This window comes from Lissotriton vulgaris, chromosome 5, assembly GCF_964263255.1.
Source record: "Lissotriton vulgaris chromosome 5, aLisVul1.2, whole genome shotgun sequence".
Taxonomy (NCBI): Eukaryota; Metazoa; Chordata; class Amphibia; order Caudata; family Salamandridae; genus Lissotriton; species Lissotriton vulgaris.
This window is the reverse complement of record NC_141693.1, coordinates 606,579,803-606,592,508: the sequence shown is the minus strand read 5'-3', so window position 1 is coordinate 606,592,508 and position 12,706 is coordinate 606,579,803. Positions and strand designations below refer to the sequence as shown.

The window sequence follows — 12,706 nt, the reverse complement described above, 5'->3', positions numbered from 1 at the left end:
ACTACAATTGTGGCAGTCATGCTGCCATTGATAAGAAAGACTGAAAAGATTATCTACATCTACACCTTCATCTTCCAAAACACCAAACATATACATTAAAAATTCCTGACAATCCTGCTGAATGTTCTGTGAAAATTTATCTTGACCAGAACACAAATCTAAAATATTTCGAATTTCTGTTACACTTTCTATTTGTGCTGTAACACTGCTACATTTCTGAAACACAGAATTCAATAAACCACACAATCTTTGATCCCGATTTTCAACAATCTGTTCTTGTAAACTTTTAAGAAAAAAAACAACATTAACCACTACATTAGCATAGCAGTTGACACCAGAACTGTTTTCAAACTGAAATCCAACAACATTTTCTCCACAATTCTTTTTCTTCCTGTTTTCAATTACAGTTTTCTCTACTTTTTGTCTTTTTGCAACTACCTCACTACAATTATCCTCATTTCTTCTTTTTCGGCCTACCACACGTTTTTCAAACAGAGGATATTGAGGCAAATGTGGAGCATACTCTCTTCTTAACCTATTGTATTCTTTAACACAATCTAGATCGGCAGAAATCTTTGTCTCATCACACGCAATCAAGTACAATCCTGATAAAGTTCTGACTCGAGATAATGCCACATATGCCATACCCTCTTTAAACACAGATCTTCCAATGTTCACCAATGCACTATCTACACTTAAACCTTGAGATTTATGAATTGTCACTGCATACGCCAAACAAACAGGAAACTGTTTTCGGCGAACATATAAGTCTTTTACAAGTAAAAATCTAGCAGAACAACGACTTATTTGTTGTACTTGTTCAATGCCATCAAATTTTATTTTTAAAAATTCAATTCCATCTCTATTTCTGTAATTCACAAAATCAACAACATAACCCATTGCTCCATTTACCAGACCGCTTTCAACATTTAAATTCCTTCTCAAAATGATACGACAATTTAAACACACATTCAGAGTCTTTTCAAAACCAGCTGTTTTTGAAATACTTTTCTCCAATGAATGCAATTTAGTTTTCAAATTTTCTGACAAAACAATTGTTGCACCCATATGCTCTATTTTATCTATTGCTTCCAGTTTCACAATCTCTTCATTTTCTAAGTCTAACATTTTTTGATTGAAGATGGAACATTCTTGCAGAGTTGGCATCAAACATATCCCAGATTTCTTCTCAGTCATTTTTTTAAAAATATTCTCTGGAAGAATGTTTTCATTTGCATACAAATTTGAAATTAATCGACTATGCAAAGCTTTTTTCCCTTTCTCAGTCATTTTTCCAATTCTTACATCTTGTAGAATATTTTTATAATCTTCATCCTTGGCCTGTCGCATATTTTGAAGCAGTTCAGCATATTTAAAATTTAGCCATATATTAACATTTCCAATGCTTCCAAGGGACTTCCTGGTATCTTCATGCGTGAGCATTTTAAACACTGGTTGTCCTTTTACTGGAGTCAACTGCAATAGATCTCCAAAAACAATAATGTGTTTTCCTCCAAATAACACATCATAGTCTGTTTTAAGAATTTCTTGCATTCTCAAATGCACAAAAGCAAGCATTAGATTTGAGACCATGCTTACTTCATCTATGATAAGAAGTTTCATTTTCTTCAAGACTCTTGAAACTTCAGAACACGCATCTCCAGATAGCTTGTTGTAATGCAATTTATTATCATGTTCAACTGGCAGCATCAATAAACGATGTAGAGTAATCCCTTTAATGTTATGTGCTGCCAGACCAGTTGGAGCAGTTACAACACAAGACAGTGGTGAATCAGTCCTTTTCTGCAGATAACTTGCAACGGCTTTAATTAGAAAACTTTTTCCTGTCCCCGCTTCTCCACTTACATACAGTCGGACAGGGTCAAATAATATACATGAGCACTCTTTTTTCTCATGTCTGAATCCATGTTCAATCTGCTCTGTGACTTCATCATATATCTTTTTCTGCTCAATGTTTAGTTGCGTTACCAAATCTTCTAAGTTAACTCCATCCTCTTGAGCTTGTTCCATAGCTCTTTCCACCTCATCCATGGCAGTGGCAGCTTCATTTTGGATAATTGGTCCTCCTAGTGGATCCTGGCTCAATGAAGTAGAACTCTGACTATCTTGAGAACTGTTTCTAGCTATCTCTTCAGCAATTGTGGTTTCTTGCTCCATTTCTTCATTCAACATTTGCAGATAATTTAGAAAAATAGGACATTCTATGGTATCCTTAGTTGCATTAAAAGAGTCTTCATAACAGAGAAAATCTCCAAGTAGTTCCTCTTCTGTACGCCATGGCTTAAAGAGTTGCAAAAGAGCTAAATAGTAAAATTCTCTTTTGTCTGGAACTTCACAACTCAATTTTCGATGATTAATCAAATGGCCTTTTTTCTGCTTCACTAGACATCCTTCATAGCCAATGAGTGCATATTTTCCATTATTGATATCTTCTGTGATGTTCCTCTTATAACTGTAGTTTTGAAGAACTTCATACAAACATGTGTTCTCAAGGTGAGTACTTCTATTTGGATAGTATGTATCCAACATATTTGTCTTCAAAATATCTGTACTGTTTGGTTCTTTTTCCGCCAAATATTCAATTTCTTGTACAGATTTCAAAACTCGGTTTCGTGTTGCAGCAAGACCAAGACTCACCCAAATGATTGTTCTTGATTTGGCATAGAGACTTGCTGATGATAACCGATCAGAACATTCATATGCTCCAATTTCTCGATGCGACAACATCTTCAGACTGAAACTGTATAATTTCTTGCTTAGACTCTTTTCATGTGAAATGTCCTCCCACATTTCCTTCAGTTCTGTCTTTTCTTTTTTGGTGATGTAAGATGTCACATATCGAGCCACAGCAATAGAGTTGTCAGCAACGAACTGAATATCCATGTTAGCATTCCACATGGACAAAATCACTGGGTTGTAATCGTTGATGTACTTAGATTCTTCATTTCTTTTCAAATTATATGTGTTTTTGGGAGATTTTCTCGTCACAGTATGTCGTAGAGATGACATCAAATTATTTACTCTTCCTTTAGAAATCACTGGTCGAGGAAATGCAAAACGACATTTCGTGTAGTACTTTTCCTTGTTTTTAAATTTTCGACGACAGTACTTTCCACAACGATGAGATTGAAAACGTAAAACTTGTTGCCTTAAATTGTTTTCTTCAGTAGATTTTGGAACAGCACATGTTGAATACTCTTCAATGAAACTCATCACTGTTTCATCTGAATCTGATCCAAATTTGGGTGCATCTTTAATCCACAACAACATATGTATATGAGGAGCACCTCTCGCTTGATATTCCTTCCTCCAAAAGAAATCCAAAACCTCTCCAAGGGGAGGATTTTTTTTGTTGGTAATAAAAGACATCATAGCTTCAAATCTATGATTAAAATATCTGCAAACATTCACTGGATCTAAAGAACACAGTTCTCCTGGTGTTTTCAATTCTATATTTGGTATGTTTTCATTTGCCTCTCGTAGAAATTGAAGTAAATCGTCCCAGGCATACTCAGCACAGCTAAGAGTGAGGAACCATGTAGGAGTTCCTAAGTTTCTTAGCATACATTTCAATTCTCCATGACGACGAAACCAATACTCGTTGGTTCCACGTTGACATGCCATGAGATTGATTAGCTGAGATTCCAAAATACTGTCTTGCAGATTAACTTTCTCCATAAAGTCCCTTGCACATACATTTTGCAAATGAGGTCCACTTTTTAATATATGATTAACTGCATAAGAAAGCCCAGACAAATCACTTTCAAACAGTAGATGAAATAAATATGGAATGCATTGACGAAACCTTGGATCTTCTGCATATAATCTTAGAGTCCGGTATTCAGCTGCAGGAATTTGAACTGGTCGATCATCATATCGTCCACCACAACCTGTTGGAAATAATTGTGGAAAACAACGAGCTTCCAAACTTTCTTCCCATACACTAATGGGACTTCCTTTTGCTGCCTTCATTTGAAACAAGTCAATTGCATTTCCCATTACTTCTTTGGAATGCAAAGGATGAACAGTATAATGTTCATATATTTCTTCAGTTCTAGACACATCAACTTTTTCAATTTGACCAACTGAAGAATCACTATCTTCTTCTGTAGCTGTTTCCTCTACTCCAACACTTACATGTTTGTAGTACTCATTGTTTTTAACTAAATACAACGTTGCCTTCTTGACTTTTTTAACATCCACTAAATCTTGCCAAATTTTCTTACTCTTTGTTGGAACCCCATTAACTAGAATAACTAAAGGATCTTCTTCTACTCTTTCTACACCAATTGTATTAATATTTTTCTTTACATCTAGAGGCAAATAAACAACTCTTCCCTTTAATCCTCTCAGTAAATCTGATGGAGGCAATTTCCCTGTCTTAGGCTCCATGCGAACAATAGCCTGAAAAGGATGGACACATTGAATCAAAATAGATTCATAAGTATTTAGATCCATCAATTCAGAAGGAATATCTATCAACTGAAGATTATTATAAACTGCTCTTGCAGGCATTCTATTTTCATTTAATTTTTTCAAACAATAAGTGCAAATACGCTGATCCAAACTCAAATCAAAAGAATTCTCCACCAACAAATAACTTACAAAATCCTCCCATTCACTATTATTTTCCAATTCACTTTTTGCATATAAATCAACTAACCTAGTCTGAATTTTATAATGAGTCCGTCGACAACACACACAAGTTACATTAGGCCTCTCACTTGATTTCACCTTAAACTTGATAATTTCCTCATCAAACTTTTCAATACTTGAAATTTGTCCATTATCTTCTGCATTACCATCCATTACTATATCTATTTCTACACTGTCCTCTTTGTTCCCAAAATAACAAAACTCAATTTCTTCACAAATAGTCTTCACATCCACTTCAGATCCATGCAAAAGAGCACTATTTAACTGTTTAAGCTTAAGTGCAGGACTTTTTGCATAATACAACTTCCTCACTAATTTCCTTACGTTATTATGATGCACTGCTAACATCCTAAAATGATGAAAAACACTCCGACAAACTTTTCTAGAAAGACATGCTAGTGAATGCCCTTGCAAACCTGTGCTTTCTCTCACTCTGCAAGGATCTAACTCTTGCAGGATCTTCATTTTTTGTTTGAGACTTTTTTTACTATATGTACGTAAGAAATTTCGAAGCAAATCAATTGATTCCTGTCGCACACTACAAATACTACTGCATTTCCATGTGTACACTGGACCCTTAGTACGTCTCCCTAAAACTTCATCAGCTAAGACCTCTTCTGCATCTCTAGATACAAGTTTCTCTTTTTCCATCACACAACTATCTTTCACCTCATATGCACGACCACTGGTGTCAACTGCATGCACCAAATCATTTTCCTGAAAGTAACTCTCCTCATTAAAAAAAGGCTCAGAACTTGAACTATGCATCCATTCACCAGAAAATACTTCACAAAAATTACTCCGATTAATAATTCTTTTCCATCTACTGTTCGATTTGAAAACATCCATTGCCTTATTAAGTATCCTAATTCTATTGATTATTAAAATAAATAATTTTTTCTTAACTTCAAAAGCCTGATCAACAATCTTTTCTACACTTTTCTTTTTCTTGTAAAAAGCAGCTTTTAGTTTACTTTTCTTTTCATTTTTTAGCAAATTTAAAACTACCCTATTGCGAAACATTCGCCTACGAATGTCCCTAAAAACATTTACCCTTCTATTGCTAACCATTCTCTTCTCTCCTGGTCCAATGGAAACATTTTTTGTGGGCTTCTCTTTCCTTTTTAGATTTGTTGACTTTTTCTGTATATTCACATTAGCAATTTCATTTTTTTTCCTACGACATATGTTGCGAAGAAAAGACTTAATTGGCTTACCAGAAGCTTTTCTGGTGTTTTTTGAAGTAGTTGTTGAAGAGGATTCCATAAACTCTGTTGTTGATGTTCTCCTTTTCCGTATGGTATTTTTGATATTTCTTTGCCTTGAAGGCATTTTTGCTTCCTTTTCAGAAGTTGATTTGAATCTGTTGTTCTGTTAAAAAAACACATGAAAGACCACTATTAGCAAACAACAAAGTAATGTTAAAAAGCAAACAATATAAACAATAAATTGCAACATATTTAAGTTTATACAATAGCAACACATGGCTTTATTTTTAAAGGCCTTGCGCCACCAGTGCGTCACTTATTACCCATGTTTAAAGTCAAGCATCAGCTGCACATGGCATTCATAAATAAGGGCCAAATGCAAATACCAATCAATTGCACCCAAAAATCGATTTTTCAATAACATGTAAGAAACACTGCGCAAAACCTAAGTACAACCACTCAATATCATCAAACAAAGTCAGGGTCTGATTTATAAAGGCCTTGCGCCACCAGTGCGTCACTTATTACCCATGTTTAAAGTTTTGCATCGGCTGCACATGGCAATCATAAATAAGGGCCAAATACATATACCAATCAATTGCACCCAAAAATCGATTTTTGAATAACATGTAAGAAACACTGTGCAGAACCTATGTACAACCAATCAATATCATCAAACAAAGTCAGGGCCTTATTTATGAAAGCCTTGCGCCACCAGTGTGTCACTTATTACCCATGTTTAAAGTCATGCATCAGTTGCACATGGCAATCATAAATAAGGGCCAAATACATATACCAATCAATTGCACCCAAAAATCGATTTTTCAATAACATGTAAGAAACACGGCGCAGAACCTATGTACAACCAATCAATATCATCAAACAAAGTCAGGGCCTTATTTATGAAAGCCTTGCGCCACCAGTGCGTCACTTATTACCCATGTTTAAAGTCATGCATCAGCTGCACATGGCAATCATAAATAAGGGCCAAATACATATACCAATCAATTGCACCCAAAAATCGATTTTTCAATAACATGTAAGAAACACGGCGCAGAACCTAAGTACAACCACTCAATATCATCAAACAAAGTCAGGGCCTTATTTATGAAAGCCTTGCGCCACCAGTGGGTCACTTATTACCCATGTTTAAAATCATGCATCAGTTGCACATGGCAATCATAAATAAGGGCCAAATACATATACCAATCAATTGCACCCAAAAATCGATTTTTCAATAACATGTAAGAAACACGGCGCTGAACCTAAGTACAACCACTCAATATCATCAAACAAAGTCAGGGCCTTATTTATGAAAGCCTTGCGCCACCAGTGCGTCACTTATTACCCATGTTTAAAGTCATGCATCAGTTGCACATGGCAATCATAAATTAGGGCAAAATACATATACCAATCAATTGCACCCAAAAATCGATTTTTCAATAACATGTAAGAAACACGGCGCAGAACCTAAGTACAACCAATCAATATCATCAAACAAAGTCAGGGCCTTATTTATGAAAGCCTTGCGCCACCAGTGCGTCACTTATTACCCATGTTTAAAATCATGCATCAGTTTCACATGGCAATCATAAATAAGGGCCAAATACATATACCAATCAATTGCACCCAAAAATCGATTTTTGAATAACATGTAAGGAACACTGCACAGAACCTAAGTACAACCACTCAATATCATCAAACAAAGTCAGGCCTTATTTATGAAAGCCTTGCGCCACCAGTGCGTCACTTATTACCCATGTTTAAAGTCATGCATCAGCTGCACATGGCAATCATAAATAAGGGCCAAATACATATACCAATCAATTGCACCCAAAAATCGATTTTTGAATAACATGTAAGAAACACTGTGCAGAACCTATGTACAACCAATCAATATCATCAAACAAAGTCAGAGCCTTATTTATGAAAGCCTTGCGCCACCAGTGCGTCACTTATTACCCATGTTTAAAGTCATGCATCAGCTGCACATGGCAATCATAAATAAGGGCCAAATACATATACCAATCAATTGCACCCAAAAATCGATTTTTGAATAACATGTAAGGAACACTGCACAGAACCTAAGTACAACCACTCAATATCATCAAACAAAGTCAGGCCTTATTTATGAAAGCCTTGCGCCACCAGTGCGTCACTTATTACCCATGTTTAAAGTCATGCATCAGTTGCACATGGCAATCATAAATAAGGGCCAAATACATATACCAATCAATTGCACCCAAAAATCGATTTTTGAATAACATGTAAGGAACACTGCACAGAACCTAAGTACAACCACTCAATATCATCAAACAAAGTCAGGCCTTATTTATGAAAGCCTTGCGCCACCAGTGCGTCACGTATTACCCATGTTTAAAGTCATGCATCAGCTGCACATGGCAATCATAAATTAGGGCAAAATACATATACCAATCAATTGCACCCAAAAATCGATTTTTGAATAACATGTAAGGAACACTGCACAGAACCTAAGTACAACCACTCAATATCATCAAACAAAGTCAGGCCTTATTTATGAAAGCCTTGCGCCACCAGTGCGTCACTTATTACCCATGTTTAAAGTCATGCATCAGTTGCACATGGCAATCATAAATAAGGGCCAAATACATATACCAATCAATTGCACCCAAAAATCGATTTTTGAATAACATGTAAGAAACACTGCGCAAAACCTAAGTACAACCACTCAATATCATCAAACAAAGTCAGGGCCTTATTTATGAAAGCCTTGCGCCACCAGTGCGTCACTTATTACCCATGTTTAAAATCATGCATCAGTTTCACATGGCAATCATAAATAAGGGCCAAATACATATACCAATCAATTGCACCCAAAAATCGATTTTTGAATAACATGTAAGGAACACTGCACAGAACCTAAGTACAACCACTCAATATCATCAAACAAAGTCAGGCCTTATTTATGAAAGCCTTGCGCCACCAGTGCGTCACTTATTACCCATGTTTAAAGTCATGCATCAGTTGCACATGGCAATCATAAATAAGGGCCAAATACATATACCAATCAATTGCACCCAAAAATCGATTTTTGAATAACATGTAAGGAACACTGCACAGAACCTATGTACAACCAATCAATATCATCAAACAAAGTCAGAGCCTTATTTATGAAAGCCTTGCGCCACCAGTGCGTCACTTATTACCCATGTTTAAAGTCATGCATCAGCTGCACATGGCAATCATAAATAAGGGCCAAATACATATACCAATCAATTGCACCCAAAAATCGATTTTTGAATAACATGTAAGGAACACTGCACAGAACCTAAGTACAACCACTCAATATCATCAAACAAAGTCAGGCCTTATTTATGAAAGCCTTGCGCCACCAGTGCGTCACTTATTACCCATGTTTAAAGTCATGCATCAGTTGCACATGGCAATCATAAATTAGGGCAAAATACATATACTAATCAATTGCACCCAAAAATCGATTTTTCAATAACATGTAAGAAACACGGCGCAGAACCTAAGTACAACCAATCAATATCATCAAACAAAGTCAGGGCCTTATTTATGAAAGCCTTGCGCCACCAGTGCGTCACTTATTACCCATGTTTAAAATCATGCATCAGTTTCACATGGCAATCATAAATAAGGGCCAAATACATATACCAATCAATTGCACCCAAAAATCGATTTTTGAATAACATGTAAGGAACACTGCACAGAACCTAAGTACAACCACTCAATATCATCAAACAAAGTCAGGGCCTTATTTATGAAAGCCTTGCGCCACCAGTGCGTCACTTATTACCCATGTTTAAAGTCATGCATCAGCTGCACATGGCATTCATAAATAAGGGCCAAATACATATACCAATCAATTGCACCCAAAAATCGATTTTTCAATAACATGTAAGAAACACTGCACAGAACCTAACTACAACCACTCAATATCATCAAACAAAGTCAGGGCCTCATTTATAAAAGCCTGGCGCCACCAGTGCATCACTTATTACCCATGTTTAAAGTCATGCATCAACTGCACATGGCAATCATAAAAAAGGCCAAATAAAAATACCATTCATTTGCACCCAAAATCGATTTTTAAATAACATGTAAAAAACACTGCGCAGGACTTATATACTAACATACAATTTCACTTCTAAAACATAACTATCTGCTTCCAAATATTCTCCATAGAGAAAATAAATCTCTATCTAAATTAAATGAATCATTACTTACCTTTAGAAATGCTTTTGGAGATTGAAAACAGTGTCAGACACACACACCAATTTTTCTTTAGCAGAGGAGAAGGTGTGCTCTCAATACACTGAAACCAAGACTGGCATAGAAAATCTCTATCTTTGTACACATATGCCTTAATTCAACCAATGAAAACTCTTCCCTCACTATTTTCAAACCAACACCCATCCCCCTCTCAAACCTTTCTATCTGTTACCATAGCAACTCCCTCCTAACTGAACTGTAAGGTTCAAAAGTTTATCTTACAATGTTGCAAATTAACTCAGCAAGGATGTTTGACCTGTCAATACAGCAGCCTATACAGGGTATTTTTGCTTTTGGTGACTTTTTTTAAACCATTCAAATTGCTTCTTTCACACAACATAACCATACACCCTAACTTTCAGTTTTCAACTATCTGAATCCACCAATCATTGCTAGTGATTCAAGAGCACAGAAACTCCACAATTATTTTTTTGTGAACTCCTACTGTTCCAACTGCCATTTCATTCCCACACTTCATCTGACTGGACCAGAACCTTCTCACATCATGTACTCTGTTTGGGTTATTGGACATAGCTACATCCACTGGGCTCAAAGGTATGCAGCTAGCAGAAATTTTCATAACCTTGATTTATCAAATGTGGAAATCAAGTGGATTGGCCACAGAGGATTAAAATGTCACCAATTGATACCATTGGTGAAAACCTTTTTGCATCTGCCAGAACCTGACCTTATAATTGTGCACTGTGGTGGAAACGATCTAGGCACATTAACTGGGGTAGGTCTGGAAATGCTATTAAAGGACACCTTTCATCAATTGATGATACTTTTTCCCCACACTGCCTTGGTATATTCCAATATATGCCAAAGACAGAAATGGAACTGGTCCAACCAATTTGGTCCACAATTTGAGAAAGCACGGAAACATGTAAATAAATCTGTTTCTGCTTACATGAGAGACTATGGAATGGGTTCATTATACAATAATAACTTGCGTTACAACATGCAAGACATCTACAGAGGAGATGGAGTGCACTTCTCAGATGAGGGGAATAGAATATTCCTCCTGAATTTAAGAATGTGTATTGGAACCTACTTGTAGGTACCTAAATCAACCACAGAACCCAAAAGCTCTTTTCAGAGCTACCCTAACTCTGATCATTCAAAGCGTTTATTTTTTTCTAACTTTTTTCACTATTTTTCACCAAAGTACGCTTTCGGGTACGCTTAAAGGTGCGCGCACCAGGCGCTACCCCCGCGAAAAATTAAAGAATTTTTTTTTTTTTTTTTACGTTTATGAGCCTCCTAAGCCCCCCTCAGAAAACCTAGAGGGTCAAGAAGTCTCTACAGTTCCCCCTTCTATCCATTCCGAACATTGTTTACCCTCCATCTTGTGTCTCGATTGTTCCGAAACACAAAATGGAGGACTCCCGTAACGCTGCCAGTGCGCGTAAAGGAGCGCGCACCCCTAAGCGCTCGTTAAAAAAAGGTGGGAAAGTAATTTACGGAAAACCCAATGGAGACACTTTCATCAAATATAGAATACGCCCTACTACATAGCAGTCCCTACCATTTGCCCAAATTTGGTGAAATTCCATTGAGACATTTAGGCTACAGGCCTGTCTAAATATCCTGAGGTAAATTACATGACAAAAACACACTTGTAATGTTAGAATTTACAACCAATTAAAAAGTATCTCTCATTTTCTACGATTATTTCCTGACGTTTGATTGGTTAAGTACAACAATATATATAAAAGAAGAGAGGGAAACACAGCCATTTTGACTACTGCTTCCTGAAGTACACTTGAAAACAAATTTCACTGACAACTTCAACTAATTTCTCTAAGGTAACTTCTAATTATGGAAGTATATTGTACACGTTAAGTTTATTTCTTAAAAAATATTCTGTTAGTGATATGCTATCCCTCTTTAATAGTTAGAGATAGAGATAGACTTCTCTGTAATAGTTATGGATTGAGTTAGGCTTCTCTGGTATACTAGCTCTACTAATATAGTTAATTTATATGCAATTTTCAGAAAGAAAATGGAAGGAGAAAATAAGGCAAATGATACTTCTATCAAAGTAAAGGTGGAAAAACCAGAAGATGAAAAAAAAGAAGTTGATTTCATGGATGACTCTTTGGATGAACAGTTTATAGAATGTTTGGAAGAAATTGAATCATGTACATATAATTATGAGGAAATTCCGGACAATATTATGTTAGAAATTTTATTAAATTATGAAAAAGAATCAGAGGAATAAATTTATCTTTAATAATTTCAATTGTTTCAGACAATATTCTTTTTTATATGTAATTCATGAAGTATTACCAAAAATGTTTAAAATATAAAGTGAGACTTATAGTATACTGTTCAACTATTTTTCTGTTACATAGTAAGTTTACTCATAGTTACTACCTTTCTCCCACTATATTATCTCATATGAATATTTTACACCTCATTTTCATAAGTGAACAGGATAGACTACTCATGATCCCCTAGAAATTCTCAGGGAGTGCTTAAAAGATCTGTTTCTCCTTTCCAGACAGACTATATTATGAATTCCATATACCACAAAAAAT

At 35.8% G+C, this 12,706-nt stretch overlaps 1 protein-coding gene across 1 annotated transcript in view; it reads right to left on the bottom strand.

The window, feature by feature from the left end:
- The window catches only part of LOC147711311 (uncharacterized), a 32,197-nt gene extending 21,974 nt beyond the window's left edge, over window positions 1-10,223 (bottom strand). The window contains exons 1-2 of the mRNA XM_086919454.1: window positions 10,119-10,223; window positions 406-6,048 (exon numbers count right to left, since the gene is read on the bottom strand). Of these exons, the coding sequence (XP_086775580.1) occupies window positions 406-6,009 (5,604 nt within the window). The 5' untranslated portion in view covers window positions 6,010-6,048; window positions 10,119-10,223. The remainder of the gene's footprint in view (window positions 1-405; window positions 6,049-10,118) is intronic.
- Between the last annotated feature and the right edge of the window lie 2,483 nt (window positions 10,224-12,706).